Source organism: Vanacampus margaritifer, chromosome 15 (assembly GCF_051991255.1).
Source record: "Vanacampus margaritifer isolate UIUO_Vmar chromosome 15, RoL_Vmar_1.0, whole genome shotgun sequence".
NCBI classification, from domain to species: Eukaryota; Metazoa; Chordata; class Actinopteri; order Syngnathiformes; family Syngnathidae; genus Vanacampus; species Vanacampus margaritifer.
Window position 1 is genome coordinate 9,806,791 of NC_135446.1, and position 24,892 is coordinate 9,831,682.

Consider the following 24,892-nt stretch of genomic DNA (forward strand, 5'->3'; position numbering starts at 1 on the left):
GATTGGCCAGAGGTCAGTCACTCCTCTTGAGCTAAGCTTGCTGCCTGTCCAGGTCACAGTGAGGCAGAACAGCTTCAAGTCGACAAGATGAAGGTGTTCGTCTTTCTTGTGCTCTTCCTCCATGGCGGTGACGGTGCAGCAAGTGGTAAATGTAAGTACTGTACCTGAAAGCAATACTTGAGTAGAAGTACAAGTATCTTAACAGTGAATCCCTTTGATAGACGGTAAAGTCAACTTTTAGAGTTTAACTTGACTAAAAGTCTTTTTTAAGTGTCTGACATTTGCTATATATTTTCAGATATAAAATATACACAAGTATTGAAAGTAAAAGTATTCAAAACATTAAGCATGTTTTTTTCCTTTAGTGTGTTGGCTCAAGAGCAAGTGAAGTTACATGGCCAAAAAACGGCCGAGAAGAGAACTACCAGCACCCTCATGAAAAATAAAATTAAACTTCCTGATTACTTGTGTCTCATTTACATAATCTACAAAATTAGCGGTAACACTACCACAGAAAAGGCAGAAATCTTCCATTTGTTTCATTGTCGCCATACGCCGCTCGTATCTTCATTGAGAGCAAATAATTGGCCAAAAGACAGCTCGTATCTATATTTAAAAAATATATATATTTAAATGCTGCAAGTCGTATCTCACTCGCCACTAAACGGCAACTAACGTTTTTGGCTGGTGGTGGGGCTCGCGATGGATTTGTGTAAAGTTGAACGGAGTGAATTGCAGTCTCAGCAAGTTGGAGACAACATCTTACATGGGATGCTTCTTCTCAGATTTCCACACAGACATAAGCGTAACCGGCTGCTCTGACACGGAGGGAGAAGATTTCTACGGACTGGACGGCGAGGACATGTGGGTTGCCAACTTCACCGCCAACAGGGGCGTGGAACCTCAGCCCAACTTTGTGGATCACATGAGCTACAGCAAAGAAGCTTTTTCCGTAGCGGTGGCCAATGTAATTGCATGCAAAAGAAACCTCATCATTGCCCGGCAAGCAATGAAGGATCAGCCACTAGAATATGGTACAGTGATGGAAACCATGGAGCCCAAACGCTGACACACACACATACACACACACGCTGACACAGACGGCGCGAACAAACATGGATACACAAACACACACAAAAACACAAACAATGCCAACACACGCGTTTGTCTTATCAGATCCTCCCTCTCACATTGTCTACCCGAGAGACGAGGTGGCGCTGGGAGAGAAGAACACACTCGTCTGCCACGTGAGCGGCTTCTTTCCGGCGCCCGTTAAAGTCCACTGGACCAAGAACGGCAAGCGGGTGGCAGGGGGCGGAGCCAGCAGCGCCTACCCCGATAAAAACGGCTCGTTCCACCAGACGTTCCGACTGGACTTCATACCCGCTCAGGACGACATCTACTCGTGCGTGGTGGAACACCCGGCCCTGCAGCAGCCGCTCCCAGTCATCTGGGGTAAGTGAGTGGTTGCAAAAGTGCCCAACTTGGAGATGATGAGAAAGCAGCAATGTCGAGTAATACATAAATTGTACTTTATAAAAACAAACTGTAACGACATCATTTTGACTGTTCTTCACCTTCTGGTTTTCCACCTTGGCCTCCTGGGGATAGTAGAAGACTGTGGCGGCTCAACTCCTCTCTAAGATTATCAGTGCGGCACTAATATTAATTCATTCTACATAGATGATAAAGAATATATGACTCTGGGCACTCTTATAATATCTGATATGTGTTGTGGCATTATTTGTATTCAATCTGTTTGTTAAAGGGAAGATGACTAGACTTGACTTGTAGCACCACAACATTATTGCTAATTAGTGTTAGCATTCAGCTAGCAGGCTCAAAGGTACTTTAGTTGTGCTTTGGGCTTGCATTTTCCTTGTTTGCAGGTTATGTGAAGAGCAAACAGTAAAATACTGAAGTGAGGTTTACATAAAAATAAATAAATTTGAAAATTTAGTTTTTTTCCCCCCAAGTGGTTGGAACAAATTAATTCCATTTCCATTCATTCTAGTGTGGAAAGATTATATGAGTGTTTTGAGATACGAGTGCAGTCACGGAACAAATGGAACTCTTATCTGCCTTTCTAAAATCTGACATCTGAACTTCCCTCGGAAAGGTAGCAGACCTTTATAAGCGCTAATGCTAGTGCTAACCGCAATTTCCTGTTTCTAGTGGTGAAGGTGGCCCAGCCGGGTATCGGCCCCACAATCTTCTGTGCACTGGGGCTGACGGTGGGACTCATGGGCGTGGCCATCGGAACCTTCTTCCTCATCAAAGGAAACAATTGCAACTGATTGGCTGGTTCTGATGACATCATTGTTTTTCTTTAATGCCTAATCAAATAAACGTACAGCGAACTCCTGTTTATCGTTGAAGATGGATAGATTTTTAAAACATAATGCACAGCCAAACATTGGAATAACACAAATCTACTAACTTAATTAACTGTGAAAATACATAAAATATTGATAGCTTAAGAATCTATTTATCGCAGGTTCACTGTACATTCTCTTCTCCAATGATTCCGTCTGCTTGTTTGCAAAGTTTTTAGCTCCTTGAAGATGGCAATAAATAAAAGGATGGTCCTCTCATTTTTGTACCGCTCATTTCTTAAAAATGTCGCATGTAATTCAATCGATCTTCTAAATATTCTTACTGGATTCAGACTGGGGTCCTAGGACTTGACTAGTTTGTGCTCAGGTTGGCTGACTCGTCTGCCTGGCAACAAGTGATGCAGGTCATGTGACCAGCTGCTTCTTTTTTAAAGAGTCACTTCCTCATGCAAGTTCACTTTTTTCGGGACTTGAGGACATGGATTCATTAGCTCGAGTCGTCTGTCTCCTCTCCCTCACCTTATGTGTGGCAGGTACGTGTATTTATATATTATTTATATGCTATATTTTATATTTAATTCTATGTATACAACTGCATAATGTACTATATGCTACTAAATATGTTTTGTACAATTGTATTACACTTTAAGGTATAATATCCTCATACAATTACATAAAAACAGTCGACTGCACGTTTACTGTATGAAACAAAATATGTAGTGTATATAATGAAATATATTCTGCATACAACTAAGTATGTAAAAAAACAGGCAATGACTAGATATTAAAAGCCTACACACCATTGTTCAGCTTTTGTGATATAAAAATAGACACCAAAGAAGATAAATCCTTCCAAAACGTTTTCCACCATTATTGCGACCTATAACCTGAATTGATACAGTATATTTTAGAATATATAAAATAAAATAAAAAGTCCTTGCACAAGTAAGTACCCTATTATAATTCAGTGGCTGTGCTGTTCAGAACGAGCCAATCACATTCAAATGCATGCGGCACACACTTGCCACCATTTTGAGTGCTCCTGATTTAAGTAAAGTTCAAATGTTCTACTGGGCTTTTCCTAACATTTATTTCTGTATACTGACAGTGGACCTCTGCTATTTGCAAGGAATAGCGACCAGGCTCTGCAGTGAATACCAGCAATTTGTGAATTGATGGGAAAAAACACACACACACACACACACAAATGATTGGGGGATTGTGTAAAAAGCAAACAAAATCCCACGCAAGTGAGCATGGGTTGCCGCAAATAATGAGGGATAGTTTCAACAACAACAACAAAAAATCCGCCATTTGATGAATTTGCTAATGCCGAACCATGAATATTACGGGGGTTCCACTGTGTATATGCTACACATTGTGTATAATAATTGCAGAATTATGACTACATACAGTAAATATTGAATACAACAGCATGTGTGCTATTATATAACATACAGTATACATAAAGTTAACTACTACATAGCCTATATACTTTTAACAAATGCATGAATAGGCACGCACGCGCGCACACACACACACGGCTCAGGGTCAACATGTGTGAACCGTATGAATCTTAAAGTTATTTGTTTGGGCAGATGGCTACCTATGGCACGTGGACTATCTCTGCGTGTTCAACTCGACTGACCTGAATGACATCGAGTTCATCCAGTCGTACTTCTACAACAAACTGGAACAGTTTCGCTTCAGCAGCACTTTGGATAAGTACATCGGCTACACTAACTTTGGCGTCAAGCAGGCCGCAGCCTTTAATGCCGACCCCGACATCATTGCCAGAGCGAGACACGCGAAGGAAGTAACATGTTCACCCAACATTAAGATCTACTATGAAGCTGCGCTCACCAAGTCAGGTACAAAAACACGTTAATCAGCCACCAAAGCAAAAACATACAACGCATGCGTGTGCGTGTGTGTAATCCATCCACGGCGTCTGAGTATGTGCAGCTAATATTACAGCCGATTCCCAAAATGGATTAAATTAACGTCTGCAATCAGACACTCTAACGACTATACAAGACCAGACCACATTAGATGAGACACTAGTTGTCAAACATCTTACAACCTAAAAAAAAAAAAAAACTTAGTTCTCCAAGTACCACCATCATGTCAAACATTAGAACAGTAGTTGCATGCATCACTATTATCGTAAGCCACTTAAACATGATGCAGTTAGAACATTACACTGAATAAATAATACGCATGTCAAATGTATTGCACATACAAGTTAAATAGAAATGGCATTTAGATAAGTCATAATTCAAAAAAAAAAAAATCACATTTTAATGGAAAAAATATCTGCCTCAAATAAAAACCAAATATCAAAATTTATAGAAACATGGTCTACGTATATAGAATTTTTTAACCTAATTCTGGTTACTTAATTCTGTCTGTTAGTGAGAGCCACCACATCGTGATAACTTACATTAATGTTTCTGCATTTGGCAATTTATTATTATATTATATTATTAGTATGGGATTTTTTTTTTAATAGGTTTTAGGTGAACTGATGAATACACACACGCTCGCACGCACACACACACGCACATACACTTACTCAGCCACATACAAAAAAAAAAAATATATATATATATATAAAAAAATTTATAAAAAAATAAAAAAGGAGAGCAATGATGACATGTCAAATCGAATGAACAATACTGAGCTCTCCATAAAAAAAAAAAGAAAGAAGTAGTCATAATTCAAAAATAACATTTTCTTGAAGATTAAATGCAAATGATTGTTCAACTTTAAATCGAACTGAACAGAAATTTAGCAAACCACTAGAGGGAGCAATAGCAGATTGTGGTGGTGGTGGTGGTATGCCATATGTATTTTTTGGAGAAAAAAAAACAATTAAAAGAGCAAATATTGACCGATTAAATCTATTGGGAGCATAAATGAACTGAATCCATTTTGGAATAAGGCTGTCACAAAAAAAACTCTGGAACAAAAAAAAAGTGAAACGCTATTCATCTGAAAGACCGGCGCGTTTACTTGCGTGATCCGTTGCAGTCAAGCCCTACGTCAGAATTCACTCGGAACGGTTTCCCGACAACGGCCACACCGCCGCACTGGTGTGCATCGCCTACGACTTCTACCCCAAGCACATCCGGGTCACCTGGCTGAGGGACGGACAGGAAGTCACCTCGGACGTGACCTCCACAGATGAGCTTCGCGACGGCGACTGGTACTACCAGATTCACTCTCACCTGGTCTACACGCCCAAGTGAGTCCGCCGTCGCGTCGTGACGTTGGGGGTAGTGATGGCAAAATGAAGCTTCATGAAGCACTTGTGATTTTTTTTAAGTCCCCTAGATGGTGCTCTTGGTTTAAATATACTGCAAAGGCTAGTGCAATGGAAATGTATTAAATTTCCACTGCATCTTCCAACCAAGAGCACCATCTAGGGGACTTAAAAAAATCACAAGTGCTTCATGAAGCTTCATTTTGCCATCACTAGTTGGGGGCGATGAAAATCAACTGACGGTTGGGGTTTGTTTCTAAAGGTCTGGTGAGAAGATCACCTGTGTGGTGGAACACGTCAGCCTTGATGTACCTCTGCGTGTGGACTGGGGTAATGCATTGAACTTTTTGTGTTCATTTTTATTCATGTTCCTGTGTAAAACATTTTTCATCGACTATTGAAGTAGTTACAAAAAATGCTATATATATATATATATTTTTTTTTCTAAGGAGAGCTCAGTATTGTTCATTCGATTTGACATCATCATTGCTCTCCTTTTTTTTTAATTAAAAAAATAAAATAAATTTTATATATATATATATATATATATATATATATATATATATATATATATATATATTTTGTATGTGGGTGAGTATGTGTATGTGCGTGTGTGTGTGCGTGCGTGCGTGTATTCATCAGTTCACCTAAAGCCTATTAAAAAAAAAATCCCATACTAATAATATAATGTAATAATAAATTGCCAAATGCAGAAACATCAATGTAAGTTATCACGATGTAGTGGCTCTCGCTGACAGACAGAATTAAGTAACCAGAATTAGGTTAAAAAATTCTATATACGTAGACCATGTTTCTATAAATTTTGATATTTGGTGTTTATTTGAGGCAGATATTTTTTCCATTGAAATGTGATTTATGAGGAGGTTAGACCATTGCACAAAAAATGCTATATTGAGCGCAGTGCTAATTTTCAAACCGCATAATGTTGCAGGGGTTTTACTTAATCTAAATAACATTTTTTGTCCTAATGTTACAACTTTTATTTGTGTGTATTTTTTTCTTGTAATATTTGTATTAAAAAAAAAAGTAATATTTTGACCCTATTCTTGTAAAGCTACATCATTTTCTCAGATGAATACTTTATTTTCATAAAAGAATTGACGCAATGTTGAGGTTTTTCACATAACGTTTTGCTGGACAACTATTTCTGCAAAAGTCTCGAGTTTTTGTTTAAATATTTTGACATTATTCCCGTACATGACACTTTGCTGTCAATACTATATTTCTTGTCAAATTCTGATTTTAGTCTGGATGAGTTTTTTCTCTCTCGTGATACATCAGCTTTACTGTTGCACTTTATTCTTATATATTGTTGTTGTTGTAATATGACTCTATTAATGTATAATTTTAACCTTTTGCTTTTAAAAATACTTATTTTTTTCTTTACTTAAGAAAAGAACCTCACGCTGTTAGTCCCTCGTCTCATTCTCAATCAACTGTCTCTTTCTCTGTCACTCTCATCTGTTTCTCTCGCTCACCTGTCTCACTCTCACTCACCTGTTCATATGTGTGTCTCTCTCCGCTCCGGGCAGATCCGTCCCTCCCCGAGTCGGAGAAGAACAAGCTGGCCATTGGTGCGTCTGGACTGACTCTGGGTGTGGTCCTGTCCCTGGGGGGCTTCGTGTACTATCGCAAGAAGTGTCACGGTAAGACTTGCTCAGCACATCACCTGACGTGATTCCTTCTGCCTCTTCTTGACTCGTCGTCATCTTCTCCTCAACTAGGTCGCATTCTGGTTCCAACAGACTGAAACTGCCCCGGGATCAGCCTACTTGGGCCTTGACATTTGACATTTCATTTGATCATGATGTTTCTGCTCGCACCGCGTGATCATCAGAATAACTAAGTGATTGGAGCAAACTGCAAGAAATCAGATTAGGCTAAACTAGGAATCAGTAAGTACACCCAGACTAGGCTCCAGCAGGATAAACTAAAACAAAGTAGCCCAATTGACTAAACTAGAACAGTCGAGATGGACTATTCTATTCTAACATACTAGACTAGAACACAACAGTACATACCATACGACAACAGAACCAAACCAGACTAAAACAATATCGAGTAGACCATAGCTCTCAAAGTCAGGTCTTCGAGGACTGCAGTCCTGTAGATTTGAGAGTTTTCCCTCCTCCAACACACCTGAATCAAATGATCAGGATCGTTATCAGGTTTCTGTAGAGCTTGCTGATGAGCAGATCCTCTGAATCAGGTGTGTTGGACAAAGGAAACGTCTTAAGACATGCAAGACTGCGGCCCTCAAGGACCAGAGTTTGACACCTACGATCGAGACCCGGGTTCACCAATTCCGGTCAGGTTTTAGACGTTTCCACCCACTAAGATAAGATAAGATAAGATCCACTGATTGTCACACCCATCTAAGTGGGTGAAATTTGTTCTCCGCATTTGACCCATCCCCTGAGGGAGCGGTGAGCAGCAGCAGCGCCGCGCTCGGGAATCATGTGGTGATCTAACCTCCCAATTCCAACCCTTAATGCTGAGTGTCAAGCAGAGTGGCAATCGGTCCCATTTTTATAGTCTTTGGTATGACCCGGCCGGGAATTGAACCCACGACCTCCCAGTCTCAGGGCGGACTAGCACACTTGTTTCATATAATCAGCTCATCAGCATGCCTGATAACGAGCCTGATCTTTAGTATCAGGTGTGTTGGTAGCAGGGTTATTATAGTTTGGGAATTTTTCATTTTAGTTATTTTTTTGATTAGTTTTTAGTTTTGTTTTTTAAATTTAGTTAGTTTTAATTAATTTTCATGGTGGTTCTGTTAGTTTGCATTAGTTTTAGTTATTTCATAAATGCTTAGTTTTAGTTAGTTTCAGTATTCGTTTTTTTTAAGTGGGTATTACTTGTGCGCAATATTTAAAAAAACACCATGGGAGCAACGTCATCTGAAGGTGCTTTTCTATTGGCTGCTGCTAAATGACGTCACTTTTGTGTGACACACTTTCAAATGTCCTTATTCCAGTTAATATCCAAATAAATCATCCTCAAAAGCTCATGCATTAAATTGATTACCAAACACTAAAACGAAGGACATTTTTGCTATAATTATAGTTAGTTTTGTAAACATAAAATGTAATTTCAGTTAGTTTACGTTTTTTTAAAAGCATTTTTGTTTTTATTTTATTTCAATAACAAAATTGTTTTTTTGAATTTTATTTTTAGTTTTTTCGTTAGTTTTAGTTAACTAAAATACCCTTGGTTGGTAGGTGGAAGCATCTAAAACCTGCAGGACTCCGGACCTCGAGGACCGGAATTGGTGAACCCTGATCTAGATGCACCACATTAGATTAGAATACAACCACTCAGCACAGACTGTAGTCAACCAAACTAGAAGAGTTCACAGCAGAATAGGACAGCATTTGTCCAGACTAGAAATGGTGAGTCCAGACCAGAAGGCAATCATATTAGCCTAGATTACAAAAGACCAAACTGGACCAAAACAGACCCGACCAGCACAGACTATATTGGATCAGATCAGCTCAGCTCAGATAAACCTTGACTAAAGCGCTTTAAGCACCACAACGGTATAGAAAGTGCTACTGTACATAAATTCAGTCCATTTATCATTTTACACCATTCAATTGAGATCAGACCATATGAGATTAGATTGAAACAGTCTGGAGTAGATTAGAGTAGACTGCTGTGCTTTGCATTTGATGAATAAACATCACTGATTGTAACATATCTTTTTTTGTGTGCGTTGGTGAGATGGTTTTGGACTTCTTGACCAGCAGCCAAGCAGTAGGAAAGCCGTTTGAGGATTTATTCTGATGCGCTGGTCGGTATTCCATTACTGTAAATGTTCACAGCCATAAAGTAGAGTCCTCTTAGGTCAATTTGCAGGTTGCTGAATTGCGTTCCGTTTGCACCGAGTCACGACTCATGAGACTTGGCTTTTTTTTTTTTCTTAACAATTTATTCCAAGATTTCCACGAATTCGTTCGGCGCTCTTCGTCCCGCTGACGCAGCAGCGGGGGAAATCATTGGGGAGTGCCGATTGACAGTCGTTAGCTGTTAGCGTTAGCTTACTGAGTCTTTGTGCTGTACAGTTGAGGTGGCGGAGCCATGGTGTGGCCACAGTGTTGCACAAAGGGATTGTGGGAAATGTAGTCCATGTGGATTGGGGGGGGGGGCGAGATTCAGACATGACCCATTGTGCTCAAAGCAAATCATCATGTGATCTCAAAGCCCTGATTTCGCTGTGTGAGGATGTATCTGCGCGCGACTGTGTGTTTGAGCCCCAATATTGTATTTACACACGCACACGGTGTGTGTATAGCACATCCATCAATCAATCAATCCATAAATAAATAGCAGAATATAAACACATTACCTACACTCTACATCGATCATACATCGCTTGCTCCGGCGTTGCCATGGATATACAACATGTGCACAGGGGCTGGGGGGGTGGAGGGGAGAGCCCTCTGCTGACCAATCAGAGCCGGTCGCGGGTCACCACCCAGATGTAGGGGCCGCTCTGCTCCTCGATGACCACTTTGACCTGGTGGTACACCTCTTCAAAGGTGTCCCCGTGCACGATGGCTGCACACACGCATGCATTTGAAGAGCTTGACAGTCACGCACAAACACAGCAGCAATGGACAGTGCCTCCACAAATGTAAAAATAATAATTTAAAAAACAGACATATACGTTAAAATAAACGTTAGTGAAATGAAGTCCTCCTACGGTAAAAAAAAACAACCAAAAATATGTAAGAAATGTTATTTCTTTACAAGTGAGTAAACAACTGAATATTTCATAATAATGAGGATGATGTGAATTTTGATGATTCAACTACATGGATATATGGAATCATTTCAGTTTTAAAAATAAATGAGGATTAGGACAGATGTCTTTACAATTTCACATTTGAAAAGTGGATGTGATTTAATATTCTGAAAGCTGCACTTGGCAACAATTAAAAATATCTTTACAATGGCCTTTTTATTTGACTATTTATGACTAAAACATTTTTTTTAATTAGTAGATTAACACCTTAGGTGTTCATAATGGGAACTCCTGCAAGCCTCTGGCCAATAGATTTTAGACAGAATTTCTCACTTACTGTCTGCAGACATGATGTCATGTGCGCATTGTGTATGTGAAGAAGGGAAAATGCAGTTTAATTTTTCAGCCACAGGTGGCAGTAGCGATTCGAAATGTATTTTTCTGCATTCAGTAGCTTTAAGTTCCAGTGTAATTTTATTCACACAATTTAGCTCTTTCAAATGAAACACAAAGCAATTTTAGTGTTGTTCTGACTTGCGTTTGTTGGAATTGGTTGAGGTGCCTTGTAGAATAATTGCAATTTTTATTTTAATGTTCTCTGACATTTCATTATTATTTAAAAAAAATTCTGCATTAAAATTAATGTTTTCAATGTCACAATATCTACAAATGCTATTGATTTTTGTCATTTCCGTCTACAGCAAACATCATGCATTAGCCTTCATTTCATAACAGTAATTTAGATATAAAAAGGAATAAACTACTAAGATACAAAACGTGTAACGTATCCAGCGTATATATTTACCAGTGAAACACTCGAGGAAGTCCTGTTCCATTTTGATGGCTCGATCCAGAACTTTCCTTGCCTGATCCTCAGACAGACGCTTGTTCAAGTCGCTACACACACACACAAGCAGAAGCACACAAGAATGAGAATATTTCCTAAGCGGTCTGCACGTGGCACGACGAACTCACAGGATATTCTCCAAAGATCGGGGTCGAATGAAGATTGCGATGGGGTGGAGCTGAGCGGCCTGGAGCCTTCTGACGGCGTTGGCCGACACGTCCAAGATGCAGTGCTTGCCCTAGACATGCACCAACCCACAGCAGAGTTGATAAAAGCAAGCGTGCAAGCATCGCCATGGCAACCTAAACGTGAGCAACAACATCTCACCTGCCGGGCCACCTGCCGGACGCTCTGCACCGACGTGCCGTACAGGTGGTTGTTGTACTGGCCCGCCTCAATGAAGTGATGCGACTGGATGTCGCGCTCCATCTGCTCGCGGGATCCCACAAAGTGGTAGTCCCGCCCGTCCACCTCGTAGTCCCTGCGCGGACGAGTCGTATCTGGTGGGAGGAGTTCATACATGTGCAAGCACTCTATAATATTGCACTTTATAAAAACTTAGTAATGACATGAGAAAATACACTCAATGTAATAACTTTTGTCACATTTTGCTTCAATCGAATGGCTGCCCGACTTGGCCACTTGGGGGCAGTATAAGACAGACAAATAGATATAGTTTAGCTCCTCACGGAGGAAAAAAGAAAATTTTCCATTTTGATCTCATATTCTTACATTGAATGTCTGAATGTGTTGCTACACATTTCCCATTATAGCATTAGCATTGGGCTAGAGGACTAATGTCTAAGATATTTTCTTGTTTTAATAGCACAATGTGTAATTCTCAAAGTTTTAGGTTTAGCTTGACAGCAAACTTCAATTAGGATTGTCATTTGTAGCCTTTTTTGTCAAGAATTGTTCACTGTTTGCCAAACAGCAGCAGAACGAGCTTGTATCTTAAAGTTGTAAGTCGAGCAAGGTGAAGCATTCACCGAACGAGTCCCGCGTCCCTCACACTCACGTGGCACGCAGGAGCCAAACTTGTCCGGGAAGTCGGTGAGCAGGTCATCGTTGACACGGTCTTTGGTGGGTCCCAGGACGATGACTGGTCGGGCGTAGTCCACTGCGGAGACAGCAGTTAACGGCTCACCATGATCGCTTGCGAACAATTGACGAGAAAAAATAGCTGGCAAACGTTTTAGCACTCCTTGACTGTTTATGTAATTGCACTCAATACTTAGCTGTAATCTCTACAGTAATGTAATTTGTTTTTGTGCTCTTTCTGTGATATCAGAAGAGAGCGTCAAAGCCCTGGCTAATAGGAACGTAGTAATTGTTGTCAAGGATGTATGTTGAGTGATACTTTGTCTCTGAAGATCTTTGATTACGCCAAGGGGATTAACTGTACCTAGTTCAAACCCCTTTCGCCCCCCACCCCTGCCCCCCCTCAAACTCACCTTCAGTCTGCGCAACCGCCTCGTAGCTCTGGACTAGCCCTGCAGCAAGAAACCACAACAGTCACACGTTGGCTCTTCGCCGCCTCATCATCACCCAACTCACCTTGAGTCTTCATCCGAGACCACTCCTTCCTCTCGACCCTGAAACACACACAAAGCGTCAGTCGCGAAGCAAAGGTGGACGCGAGTGTGGCTGCAGAACCTCACCGGTGTTTGGACGGGATGTATCCCAGCTCTTCCAGCTCCCCCTGTTGGTTGACCCGTCTGGCCTGCCACCATTCGTCGTCGGAGCTGTCAATCACGTGAAGCACCTCCCCGAAGTTAAAGTCCAGAGCTTGGGACAGGACGCCGCAGTCCCACGTCTTGTCGTAGTCGAACAAGGCTCTGCGACACACACAGGATGGGGTTGACGGTAAGACACTTGTGGCAAACTTCCTGTGTGTGTGTGTGTGTGTGTGTTACCTGACGTAGAAGCTGCGGTTGGCTCGCAGACTTCCTGGCGAACTGTTCATCATCTGCTCACGCAGGTCATGGATCTTGGCTTCAAAGCGACTATACTCTACATACACGGACGAAGACACACAGACAGTGATTTTGTAAGCGCACTGATGTCATGCTGACAATGACGCGAATGTGCGCGCGCTCACCCTCAGGTCTGTACTGTGTTACTATAGTAACAGTTTGACCGGCGTTCTTGAGCGCTGCTGCGGCCTGCTCGTGGGTCGCAAACCTGAGATCCACACCATTCACCTGTACGCACAAACACACAGTTGCTGAAGAAGTCACGTGACGGTGATGGCGCGTACGCGTGACACGCACGCTGAGAATCTGGTCGCCCTTCTGAAGTTCTCCGCTGAGGTCCGCCGGTCCCCCGGCGAGGATGAAGGAGATGAAGATCCCTTCGCCGTCCTCGCCGCCCACGATGTTGAAGCCTAGCCCGCTGGCGCCGCGCTGCACGCACACGCGACGGGGCTCTCGGCCGTAGTCGTCCTCTCCCATCATGCCGCGGTGGAGCGGCGAGTAGCGACGCGGGGACGGCGGCGGGAGGGCTTGTGGGTAATCGCACATGTAGTCCGGCTCCATATAGGCTGCATGGGAGAGACGGAAACATGTCCATAGTAAGGAAAAATAGGTACACAAAGGATGCTATTTGGCGTCAAGGCACTACTTTTGCCCCACAGCTCATTTCAACACGGTTATTTTGACATACAGCTGGTGAGGTCCGGGGGGCTGAAACGTTCAGCCGGGTGGATGTAGTGCGAGGTGGGCGTGGCCACCTTCAAGTAGACCACCTCTCCCGTGTTCTTCAGAGCTGACACGGCGTCTTCGTGCAGGACGTCCTCTAGAGACAAATGGTTGACCTGCAGGGGTCAACAAATGAATAAAAATACACACATACAGACACAAGTACACACAGACGGAGAAACACGGCGTACGTACAGCCAAGATCTTGTCGCCGATCTGCAGTCGCCCGTCCCGCTGCGCCGCGCCGCCCTCGATGATCTTGGTGACGTAGATGCTGTTGTCTCCGGGGACGTGCTGGTTGCCGATCCCGCCGGCGATGCTGAAGCCCAGACCTGACCCCAAAATACATCAAAGTCCCTCCTTTCCGGGTGGGGGAGTTGTGCGAAACTCGGCCGTCTCCGCTCCTACCTTTGGGTCCCTTCATCAGCTTAATTTTGGAGACGTGCTCGTTGAGCGGGCGTCGCCTCAGAACGTAGAGCCGCACCACGGGCCCCGCCTCTTTCAGGGCCTCCACGGCAACCGAGTGAGTGACCTCACGCACATCCACGTCGTTGACGAACACGATGCTGTCGTTCACCCTGGGGACGGACGCACACCCAAGGTCGGTTTGTGCGCCTGCGTGCGCGCGCGCTCGCGTGCGTACCTTAGACGGCCGTCCTGTGCGGCGGCTCCTCCGGGGATGATCTTTGTGATGAAGATGGACGGGTCATCTCCAATGTGAGGGTTGTCGGTTCCTCCCGCGATGCTGAAGCCCAACCCAGAGTTTCCCTGCACACGCACAGTTACATATAGCAGCACGACAAAAATGAATCCTAAATGTCATTAATGCATTCTTGTCTCCTAAAATAAATGAGTGTTTCACAACTACTGTAAGTGACCCAGTAAGCTGCTGCAATATGCTCATTTTATGGACTGGATAAAGAATAATGACTGAGTGGTTACATATATTGATCATTTGTGCCACATAGAGTCTATGAGTTAGGTCATCTAGGGCATTTCCCATTATGTGATAGCATTAAGCTAACCAGTTTAAAACAAATTATGTGCGCTCGTATTTTAAGGTAAACAAAAAAAAAAAGGCTGAATAGCGGCTTGTAACTCGCAAGATGCCCAAGTGGTGTCACTCGTATCTTTAAGGCACATGTAGTATTTAATTTTAGCAAAATTATATGCTAATAAAACAGGAAGTTTTGACTATTCTTAAAACAAATAAACACATCTAGCATCAAAGATCCACACCGATGTCTTAAAATGAGTAATTAATTAAACCTATATATATATATATATATATATATATATATATATATATATATATATATATATATATATATATATATATATATATATATATATATATATATATATGCCATTATGGTGTTTATTATTTTAAGATTAACTTACTCAGTTTTCTTTCAGAAAAATTATACAAGCATTCCCTGTGGGTAGTAACGAACATGAGAAGTGTGTGTGTGTGTGTTGTGTGCGCGCAGTCTCACCCTCTCCAGCGTGATCTCCTCATATTCCAGCTCTCCTTCGGATCCGTTCATCTGTGAAAAACACAAAGGGTTAAATCGCATTCAAAGCACCCCCCCCCCCCCCCCCCCACTTCTGACGACCGGTTGCCACGGCAACAGTCGCCTTCAGGGCGCAGGCGGCCGTGGCGAGCGTCTCGCTCTCAAGTCTCGGCTGTTGCTATGACATCACTTCCGCCCGTCCTGCGTGCAGGTTGTGCAACGAGGCAGGAGACGGCACAACAAGTGTATACTAATAGTGGTGGGGGGGGGGCAGCAAAACAACAGGAAGCTAGCATAGTAAACGTATGTATCGTACTTTCCAAAAGAAACAGAATGTAAAAGAATTATATAGCTTGTGCGTGCTTCAATTTAATTGTGCTGCTCTTTCTGGTGTACCTGCCGTGGTATAACACAGCCATGCAGACACAGATGAAGAATAGTTTCACAATTAAAGTGCTGTGAATCAGTACAGCGTCTGTAATATTGTGTTGCTAAAGTGTTTGTGCTCAAGGGATTAATCACCTCACTATCAATGCTATCCGTTAGCCTGTCTATGGTGCTCTCCATTGAGTGTTAGCATTAAGCTAGCTTGGGAGTGTCACTAAACAGCTTGAAGTGTCTTTTTTTTCTCTTTAAGAATTGTTGACTATTTGCCAAACTGCCGCTCACTGTGATGCAAGTTGAATTGCAATTTTCCTCAATCACCTCACATTTATGCTTTAATGGATGATCTTAATATGTAAGCGTTTGGGGATTACAGTTTGTGCTATATTTACAGTTTGAACTATTAACACTGGCAATTTTGATCATTTTCAGGAGGAGCGTCAAATACTGGCGGAATTTCGCTACTCCCAGGGATTCAATGAAGCTTGATGCTTGGCGGAGGTAACAAATTTAGACTTGAGCGGAGAAGCAGAATGGGCAGGTGGAATGATGAAGAGATGACACGTTTTTATGTCCAGGAGAAGGAGGAGGAGGAGGAGGAGGTTGTGGAGTCGGTGATTATGTAACAGCGATGTTAGTTACACTTCACACTCAGTTTCCCATGACACCGTGTGCGTGCGTGCATGCGGAGGTAAAAAAACGAGCGTTTATCTCACAATGAGGAGGAGGAGGAGGAGGAGGAGGAGGAGGAGGCTCTCGAAGCTTTTCACAATGTGGGAGGATGCCGGCAAACATGCAAACCCCCACACAGGAAGGGAATCGAACCCCGATCTCAAAACTGTGAGGCAGGCGCGCGCAGCACCCCTACGCCGTGATGCCAACTGACACAAGGACGCCACGACAAGCCGGGTGGTTATCCCCGCCCCCCTCGCACCCCCTTATTGGTTGAGCCGGGCAAAAGGTGAACTTGAAACGTTACCATCATCCTCTGTCTGTGTCTCTTGGCTCTGCGTACGTTGTTAATGAAGCGTCGTCCCATCTTCTTGGCGTACCACACCGAAACGAACATCACTTCCTGTCTCCGTGGTGTCTTGCCCCCTTCGCAGTAAGGGGGGGGTGGCGGGTGACGGGGGGTTACATCAAGATGGAGGAGTGACGGATGAACGATCGAGCGGCCTTGTTAGGTCTTGCCGTGATCATTGACTCGACTCATCCCAGGAAGAAAAAAAAAAAAGAAAAAAAAAAAGAAACAGACTAACAAGAAAATCCGGCGATGAGAAGACGACGCTCTTCGGCGCTCGTCATCCTCATCCTCATCCTCATCCTCCCCCGCTTGCTGTGCTCAACTCAGCTGCTGCGTTTCTTCTCTCTCTCTCTCTCTCTCTGACCCCTCCCCCACCCATGCCAGGAATCACCTCCCCTGCGTGATGTCACACACACACATATACACGAAAATTACTGCTGCCATGGAGACCCCCCTACCCCCCATCCCCCATTTCTTGCCCATTGCTATGGCGACAAGCAGGCTGGCGTGTACATGTGTGTGTGTGCGTGCGTGCGTGTTGATACGTACAGTGAGCGCAGCAGGCTGTATGAGGGTGTCCAGGTGTGCACGCTCGAACTCGGGGGTGTGTCCGTCAGTCACGTTTCCAGGGCTTGGCTGGTCGTCGTCGTCATGGTAACGATACTTCTGCGATGGGGGGGGGGACGGGGGGCACACATACACAGTCACAAAGCGAGCTTTAGCATTCGGCGACTAGCGTGACCCGGAAACAGCCGGCGGCGCCGTCTTCCGACATTTGTGTGACCCGAGTGAGGAGCAGGAAGTGGAAGACACACGAGTGGTATGTTCTAGTCAACACACACGCACGCGCACGCACACAGGTGTAAACACGGACAGGTTACGTTAAAACACACATGAGCACGCTGATGTGTGTCGTTCTGCTCTTACCTTGGTGGTGACAATGCAGAGGCAGTCCATATCCACACACACACAGTCACACACACATTTTCTCTCACACACACACACACACACACACACGCACGCACACAATTTGATCGCGCTTTGCGCCCCCCCCCCCCCTCTCCGCCGTTCTCCTCCTCCGCTTCCCACCGTCTGTCGACAATGAGCCAACGAGGTGGAGGAGGAGAGCGTGGGGGTGGGGGCGGGGGCGGGGGTAGGGGGGGTTCGATGCAACGAGTGTGTTATTTTCTGCTGAGGGGTGGGGGGGGGGGGGTCACCTCCTTGACGACAGAGCGGGAGAAAGAAGAGAGGAGGGGGCTCTGCTCTCGTTGCCATGGTGTGATGCAGCTGTTGCTAAGGAACGGCGGCCGGCTGTTGGATGGGAAGCGTACCTGGACAGGTGTCTGCGGACGGCTTGCCGCTTGGCTTTCACACACCGTCAGCTCGTAGAACTCCTGGATGTCTGCGCACATGTTAACGTATTAGGTGCTTGGAAGTACAAATATTTCATCATGACTGCATTTAAAACTCTTGTCAAGTGAATTCAGAGATTTGCTTCTAAATATATTATACAAGTTGGAAGATAATTGCTGAAAAGGGTAAAAGACTGAGAACAATTATGGAGATAAAGTGTTAAAACTCCACAAAAATACGTCTTCCCTCCTGCCAGCTTTAGAGCGCCTTGGTTTCAGCCGTGAGTATGTGTACATTATGCAGTCAAGGTGGGTAAAATTGTTTTTGTTTTTTTTTACTTGACAGCCAGTATTGTGAACCAGGATTTTGCACTGGCATGGCGGCAGTTTTAGAGCGCCTCGTTGTCAAGGTGTGGGATGACCCGGTAGGACAGTGGTTATCAAAACGTTTTTTTCAATGATATACCCCATGTGAAAAATTCTCTCAGCCAAGTATCGCTCAACCAGCATTTTTGGTTTTGAGGTTCTGAGAGAGAGTGAGAGACGGACGGACGGGGGGGGGGATGCTATGCCATCATTGTCTGATCTATTAACTCTAACTTAACTACTAAGTATTTAACTTGGGGGCTCTATTTGTATAGTGGTATCTCACACTATTTGGAAATAAAAAACAAAGACAGAATTAATTGTAAATAAAGATTAATGCACATAAAAATTACCAGCAAAAAGTATCCTGCTTTGGCATCGTAAAAAGGAAATTATTAACAATATTTTAAATGAAATTTGAAGGTGGTTCAAGGCGGCATATGACAGGTTGGGTCAAACCTTTTTGGTATGGGGGAGACTTATTTTCCTGAAATACATAATTTAATCATTTTAAATGATTAATGATTTTAAGTATATTTTAAAATCTCACGTATCCTTTGGAGTGCCTACACGTACGCCCAGGGGTACACATACCCAATTTGAGAAACATGGTGGTAGGAAATATGCCAGCCAGGTGAGGGTTTAACAGAATATATTTACAATGCTCAATGTAAAACGTTTGGAAAAGCTTTCAAGAACATCTGAATCTTGGGCATTTTAAATGGTGGTAGGTGGAAGCTGACACCCATTTAGCACAAATTTGAATGTGAAAATGTGTTATTTTCGTCACACGAACCAGGCATTTAAGCAGGGGTGTGCAGACTTTTTTTCTTTTTTTTTTTAAATCTACTTTATGCACATATATAATATACACAATGTCAATGCCTGTGAAGTGAAATTGCAGTACCCAGCAATGCCTGAAACAGGTCACTCTGGAAGATGTTGAGCAGCTTCTCGGCTTCTCTCCCTTTGACCCCATCAGAGCAGGCCTCCATCAGCTGCAGCGCTCGCTGAGTGTCTGGAAAACACACGGAGCAGGTGAGCCGAGACACTACAAGTACAGTAAAAAGCACTTGTTGAAAATGACAAAAAGGTCATATCTCACCGTCTCGCTTCAGCGGCATGTTGTCCTGTGATCCCACGGAAATCCTCTTTAGGGATTTGACAGGCGCATTGCATGCTGGGTAGTGAAGTCTGCTGATTGACTCCACTCAAGCTCCAATGAAGGAATCAATCATACATGAAGGAAACACTGACATCATTGATGAAACGTAAAGCAAATGTATTGATTTATTTGAATGATCAGGCAGTGCAGGCTGCACGGTAGAGTTGTGTTTTTTCGGACCCTATGCCACATACATTTTGGGAGCAAGACTTCCTCAACATTGGATATTTTTTTTGCTAACTTTTTCAAATCCACAGTTCTTCAGATATCATCTGGGGGCGCCAATATATATATTATATATATATTCTTCATGAAACAGTAAATGCTGTTTAGTGCCGTTATAACTAGGGGTGGGAATCTTTGAATGTCTCAAAATTCGATTTCGATTTTTGGGTCTGTGATTCGATTCAGAATCGATTTTCGATTCAAAATTATTTGATTGACAATGATTTTTGCTTCAATCAAAAGATGTGCAAGGAATTGTAATCTCTAATGTGGCTACAATTTAACAATGTATTAGACCGCGTGGAACCACACTGCCCCTAAGTGGCCAAATAGGGTACAACATGAACAGCGCTCCAAATAAAAGGCACATACAAAGGCAAGACAGTATAAAATAATTTAAATAAAACTGATTTTGGGACATTTAAAATCGATTCTGAATCGTACTAAATGAGAATCACGATTCTTATGAGAATCGATTTTTTTGCACACCCCTACTTATAACCCCACGGTGTAAAAATCGAAAAATAAAATACAGAGGTCTTAATTTATAATTTAATTTGACCTTGAAAACATCAAGTCCTGTCACCTTAAGTTCAGTTGCCTTACTCCAGAGAAGACTCCATAGGTGAGCTCTGATTGTGTTTCTCCCATCTCAAGCCCAAAGCCCGGGACGGTCTCCATCTCACCCTCGAACATAATCAGGGCAAATGTTGCAGAAAACCGATGAACGGTGGCGTGACTTTCAAAATCCAACAGCTGAAACATGACAGTGTAACAATCCATAGCATTGCACTGCGCCACATGGTGGCGCCTCTTTGTTTTCTCATGCTGATGGGTCACTTTTTCCTTTTACCTTTCAGTGCAACCCTTGTTAGGAATAAGCGGTGAAGAAAATGGACCTGAGCGGTCATGTATAGAACTGTATGCTTTTTCGTGACTTTTTTTTTTCAATAAAGTGAGTACATGTGGACATTCAGCCCGTTTTTGCTCCCTACTTGGCTATCCAGTAGCACCGTCCATGACTGTACTTGCCCAAACCCATCACGTGTTGCAACAGGCAAGCGAGAACATCGCCAAACAGACTTCTGTGTAACGATCCCAAAACCCCACCAGATGCATGATGGGAAAACTTCCTGTTTGTGTAATCCAATCACAAACTCACATCACCATGGGGCTCACTTCTTGTGGAACAAGTAGATGGGCTGTTTCTCACCTGGAAACAAACTTCAGATCAGTGTGTGTCTGTGGTCATGTGTGTATACCAGTGTGTGTGTATACCAGTGTGTGTGAGTAGTCTATAGGAGCTGAAGCCGACATTGTCCATCAAGTAGGAAGTGAAGTGCTCTGGTCTCATTTGTAAACTCCTGTAGTGATGGTATGTGGTTGCCTAGGAAACGACACCAGTTCCATCAACCAAGTCATACAGTGGACCTTGATTAGTGTGTGTGTGCGCATGCGCGTGTACACTACCGAGGCTTTCTTGCTGTGGCTGTAGCGTCGCCACGGCTGTGGTTCAAGGATGAACAATCCGCCCGGCAACAAGCTCTGATAGGCTCGTCGGAAGAGTCGGGCCACGGCGTCATCGCCGGCTTGCAGCTGCACCCACTTGGTCACGCACAGACACATAATGATGTCATATTGACCCTTCCCAGGCCACGCCTCCTGCTTGGACACGTAGTCCCCCTGTGACAGGTGTCACAAAACGATGAAAATTTGTCAAGTCATGATGGCCACAAACAGGAAATAGTGCATGACACTCACCTGGATGAAGGAGATGTTGTTGGGAAATCTGCGCAAGGGCGAGGGAGTGGCAAGAAGGAGAGGGGGCGCGGCCAGAGGACCGCGACTCACCCTCATCGACAGCGGGAAGGCCATGAGACGCACGGCATCGCCCTTCTTCAGCTCCTTTTGCTTCTCCTCCTTTTCGGCACCCTCGCTACTTGGGGAGGAGCAGGACATGAGGGAGCACATCCTCCTCCTCTCCTCCTCCACCAGGTCATGTGACAGGAAGTGCCTGATATTTTGCCGGGCAGCATGCACCAGTCGTCCATCCAGCTCCACCCCCAGGATGTGCGCGGGGTTGAAGGTGCGGGCCACGGTGAGCGTCAGGTGACCGGCGCCGCAGCCCACGTCCAGCACCTTCTTGTCTCGGAACCAATCGGCTTGCAGCAAGCAGATGCGTGTGTCCTCCGCTGGCCCCACACGCCCCTCCCACCCGTTGCCGTAGAAACCGTGGTAGCCGTAGAAGTGGCAACAGTTGCCATATTGGTAGCGGTGTTTGTCCTTCTTCTCTGGGGGCTTACGTGTGCACCTTCAGAGCAACAGTCACGTGGACCGACAGCCAATAAAAAAAAAAAATCAAAAACTTTACTTATGCATCTGCTAAAATGTCATGTTTTTTAAAACATTTTATTTAATTCTGATTTTGACTAAACTGACTGTTTATATTCAGGATGGGCGAATACTAATACCTGGTCTTATTGCAAGGTATTGACCTGTAATGCGATGGAGGCCGTTTTTTTTGTAGCCATTTTACGATCAAGAAATAGAAATTAGAAAAACAGAAAATTGACATTTCCTGCAATTTTAAGGAAAATGCTATATTAGGATACACTGTATAGGACGTTCTTTAAATTTATCTGCCATTGTTTTTTTGTTTGGGGGGGGGGGGAATTATGTTTGAAAAGTACGAGTGCTATAGGTACTTGTAAAAAGGGGTATCGAATATCTTTATTTTATATTTATGCTTGAATATGATCCTATTCCAGAATTGCTCAGTTTGTCTTCCCAAATTAACCAGAAAATTTAACCCAGAAATTGACCATTGCATTACCTCCAATCACATTCCAATGTTTGCAATTCAGCCAGAGCGCTCACCTGTCGGGCCCGAGCCCTCCCGCCAACGGTGTGTGGAATTGGGTCGTCTCCACCGTGTCGGCGATGTCGTGCGTCAACCTCGCCGAGGTGGTGCGCCGTCGACCTCTCTGGCGCCGCTCACCGGATTTGCGTGCGGTGGCCGGAGGAGGGTGCGAGTGCCTCCTAGGAAGGATCGGGGGCGGGGCAATGTCCTCTCGACAGGTGATGGCCGTGTTGAGTTCACAAGGAAGAGGAGACACTGCAGCACTGCCCTCTCTGGACAATACGGGAACTGTCACAACAAAACATATCACGTACTGGTGTTGATGGGGGTTTATTATCAATTTTTTTTGAAGATTTTTTTTTTGTAGTCATGGTCCCCAACCCACGCAAATAGCAAGGTTAATTGTACTGAATGCATGCCAGCGGGTGTCTCACCAGTCAGTCCATCCGTGGAGGGAAAGATGGGACGAGTCACTCCCTCCTTGTCGCTGCCATGATGATTCCTGTGTCTCCTCCTGGACTTGAGTGGGGACAGCAGAACACCTTCCGCCTCACTGCCTCGTCTTCCCTCTCCCTTCAGGTTCAAAGGGTCCGTGATGTCTCGGGGAACCAGGATATCCACAGGTTCCCTGCTGCGGGACGGCAGGGGTGAAGACTTGGGAGTTGTCTGATTAGACGCCCTGAGGAGGAGAAACAGAAAAATGGCGGCGGCTCAGATACTCAGGGAAGGCAAAGAACAGAATGATATAGCCAGTGGTGGAAAGTAACCAAGTACAAATACTTCATTACTGTACTTGAATAAACATAACAAAATGTAAAGAAATATACTGCTTTTATTAGTGTACATGTATGTGCCTTTAAGAGGTGTAGCTCTTGCCATCTTCCTCACCTGTTGACATCTTCATCCAACAAAGAGTTCAGATTGAGCGGGTCGAAGATGTTCCCGCCCAACAGGAAGTTTGTGGGCAACAGGGACTCCACTTGACTTTCACTACGGACACGGCGACGACGCTTGGCCGGCCCCTTGAAGGCGACGCCCACAGAGTAGCGCTTCCTCGGGATGTGCTGAGCAGGTGCCGCCGGGTTGCTCTGGCAGCTGTTGTTTGGCAGGGGTCGAGGCTGACGGACGATGGTGATTTTTTCTGACTTGTCCAGTGACATCATCTTTCGGCAGTTTCAGGTCCTTGCAAGACAACAGCCAGATGTACACAAAGTAACGAAATGTAGAACAGTTCACCATGTGCATTTGAAAGTTTACAAAAGCTCAATTAAGTCCACCTGTAATAATGGTTGTAGTCCTTTTTAGGTCCATCCTGAAATTTCATGTATAGTTTTTAATAGTCTTAAATTCTAATGGGCAGTGTACACTTAAAGCCTTTTTTTTAAATTAAAATTTGTTTTTTATTTGTTCCTAACTTATGTAAAACTGGAAAAATGCGGCTCCTAAGCGAGAATAGTGGAAACCACTGTACTAAAAAATGTTGTGAAGCCTCAACACACCGTTTACACATTTGCCTTCTGTATGCAGCATGCTGTCAAAGACTCAAAATATCAGCTAGTTGAGCTCCGGGGTGCGACCATACACAAGAACAAAAGTCTACTTTTTGTGTGGTTTAAGGAGGACTTACTTGCTCTAAGGACTTGTGTCTTCTCCAGCGTGTTGTTGTCAAACGACCCTCGCGTCCACTCCAAATGTGACAGCAAAAATAGAAAGTGCCCTTTTTTAGTCCCGCCTACCGGAAGCTAAATGCGCCAATCGCAGATCAAGCTCAGCGGACAGTTAGCTTCTCATTAGCAGTTTGTAGGAAGTGGCTAGCACAGTGCTAATTCGACTCCTCCGCGAAGCCCAACGAGAACAAATGTTGCAGGGTCTAGAGTGCACGCGCGTGTCAAACATACCTCGACAAGGCGACATAGCTAGCGTTAGCCGCGAGCTGTTTGGCTTCGTCTCTCGTCGTGGAGAGACGGCCTGTATTAATTTACACCAGTCAGGACAGGAAGACACGCCAGCCCGGGTGGTTGACGACACGAATGACCAATCACAAAATGTCCGCCTCCCGCAAAAGCACCAATCAGATATAAGGG

The 24,892-nt window shown here is 44.0% G+C and overlaps 4 protein-coding genes across 9 annotated transcripts; 2 read left to right on the plus strand and 2 right to left on the minus strand.

Annotated features, from left to right (window-relative positions):
• Positions 1-2: 2 nt before the first annotated feature.
• Positions 3-2,594, plus strand: LOC144035695 (H-2 class II histocompatibility antigen, A-U alpha chain-like). Its single transcript, XM_077545631.1, has 4 exons — positions 3-151; positions 786-1,034; positions 1,177-1,455; positions 2,176-2,594. The coding sequence occupies exons 1-4, from the start codon at positions 88-90 to the stop codon at positions 2,295-2,297; spliced, it is 714 nt and encodes a 237-aa protein (XP_077401757.1). The 5' UTR covers positions 3-87; the 3' UTR covers positions 2,298-2,594.
• A 70-nt stretch (positions 2,595-2,664) lies between these two features.
• On the plus strand, positions 2,665-9,324 carry LOC144035694 (H-2 class II histocompatibility antigen, E-S beta chain-like). Its single transcript, XM_077545630.1, has 6 exons — positions 2,665-2,869; positions 3,935-4,207; positions 5,370-5,583; positions 5,864-5,931; positions 7,155-7,268; positions 7,347-9,324. The coding sequence occupies exons 1-6, from the start codon at positions 2,815-2,817 to the stop codon at positions 7,370-7,372; spliced, it is 750 nt and encodes a 249-aa protein (XP_077401756.1). The 5' UTR covers positions 2,665-2,814; the 3' UTR covers positions 7,373-9,324.
• Positions 9,325-9,532: 208 nt separating this feature from the next.
• Positions 9,533-19,817, minus strand: dlg4b (discs, large homolog 4b (Drosophila)). 3 transcript variants are annotated; one of them, XM_077545617.1, is made up of 20 exons: positions 19,664-19,817; positions 19,466-19,576; positions 18,172-18,242; positions 17,390-17,506; positions 15,415-15,465; positions 14,562-14,686; positions 14,327-14,496; positions 14,114-14,250; positions 13,884-14,034; positions 13,493-13,761; positions 13,321-13,423; positions 13,136-13,232; positions 12,881-13,057; positions 12,777-12,814; positions 12,674-12,712; positions 12,238-12,339; positions 11,547-11,719; positions 11,348-11,457; positions 11,178-11,269; positions 9,533-10,185 (listed from the first exon to the last, which is right to left on the minus strand). In XM_077545617.1, exons 1-20 carry the CDS (start codon positions 19,680-19,682, stop codon positions 10,079-10,081), a joined length of 2,259 nt encoding a protein of 752 aa, XP_077401743.1. In that variant the 5' UTR covers positions 19,683-19,817; the 3' UTR covers positions 9,533-10,078. The 3 variants fall into 3 exon arrangements, with proteins under 3 accessions (XP_077401743.1, XP_077401742.1, XP_077401744.1); XM_077545616.1 differs by lacking the exons at positions 18,172-18,242; positions 19,466-19,576; positions 19,664-19,817 and adding an exon at positions 17,768-17,925 and having other exon boundaries at positions 9,534-10,185; XM_077545618.1 differs by lacking the exons at positions 17,390-17,506; positions 18,172-18,242; positions 19,466-19,576; positions 19,664-19,817 and adding an exon at positions 16,796-17,307 and having other exon boundaries at positions 9,534-10,185.
• A 13-nt stretch (positions 19,818-19,830) lies between these two features.
• LOC144035690 (7SK snRNA methylphosphate capping enzyme-like) lies at positions 19,831-24,834 on the minus strand. Of its 4 annotated transcripts, XM_077545622.1 has the most exons (10): positions 24,707-24,834; positions 24,436-24,493; positions 24,086-24,120; positions 23,697-23,990; positions 23,243-23,487; positions 22,826-23,096; positions 21,710-22,259; positions 21,419-21,631; positions 21,227-21,335; positions 19,831-21,161 (listed from the first exon to the last, which is right to left on the minus strand). In XM_077545622.1, the coding sequence occupies exons 4-10, from the start codon at positions 23,969-23,971 to the stop codon at positions 21,124-21,126; spliced, it is 1,701 nt and encodes a 566-aa protein (XP_077401748.1). In that variant the 5' UTR covers positions 23,972-23,990; positions 24,086-24,120; positions 24,436-24,493; positions 24,707-24,834; the 3' UTR covers positions 19,831-21,123. The 4 variants fall into 4 exon arrangements, with proteins under 4 accessions (XP_077401748.1, XP_077401747.1, XP_077401746.1 ...); XM_077545621.1 differs by lacking the exon at positions 24,086-24,120; XM_077545620.1 differs by having other exon boundaries at positions 24,436-24,816.
• Positions 24,835-24,892: the final 58 nt, after the last annotated feature.

Excerpts from the sequence above, each read along its gene's own strand:
- LOC144035695 (XM_077545631.1), top strand. The coding sequence starts at position 88 with ATGAAGGTGTTCGTCTTTCTTGTGCTCTTCCTCCATGGCGGTGACGGT. Across the intron at positions 1,035-1,176 it reads GGATCAGCCACTAGAATATG|ATCCTCCCTCTCACATTGTC; the intron begins GTACAGTGATGG and ends TTGTCTTATCAG. Across the intron at positions 1,456-2,175 it reads GCCGCTCCCAGTCATCTGGG|TGGTGAAGGTGGCCCAGCCG; the intron begins GTAAGTGAGTGG and ends TCCTGTTTCTAG.
- LOC144035694 (XM_077545630.1), top strand. The coding sequence starts at position 2,815 with ATGGATTCATTAGCTCGAGTCGTCTGTCTCCTCTCCCTCACCTTATGT. Across the intron at positions 4,208-5,369 it reads AGCTGCGCTCACCAAGTCAG|TCAAGCCCTACGTCAGAATT; the intron begins GTACAAAAACAC and ends GATCCGTTGCAG. Across the intron at positions 5,932-7,154 it reads ACCTCTGCGTGTGGACTGGG|ATCCGTCCCTCCCCGAGTCG; the intron begins GTAATGCATTGA and ends CGCTCCGGGCAG.
- dlg4b (XM_077545617.1), bottom strand. Across the intron at positions 17,507-18,171 it reads GTCCGCAGACACCTGTCCAG|AAGTATCGTTACCATGACGA; the intron begins GTACGCTTCCCA and ends CCCCCATCGCAG. Across the intron at positions 13,058-13,135 it reads AACCGCAGCTTCTACGTCAG|AGCCTTGTTCGACTACGACA; the intron begins GTAACACACACA and ends TGTGTGTCGCAG.
- LOC144035690 (XM_077545621.1), bottom strand. The coding sequence starts at position 23,971 with ATGATGTCACTGGACAAGTCAGAAAAAATCACCATCGTCCGTCAGCCT. Across the intron at positions 23,097-23,242 it reads CTCCACGGATGGACTGACTG|TTCCCGTATTGTCCAGAGAG; the intron begins GTGAGACACCCG and ends TTGTTGTGACAG. Across the intron at positions 22,260-22,825 it reads GGAGGGCTCGGGCCCGACAG|GTGCACACGTAAGCCCCCAG; the intron begins GTGAGCGCTCTG and ends GTTGCTCTGAAG.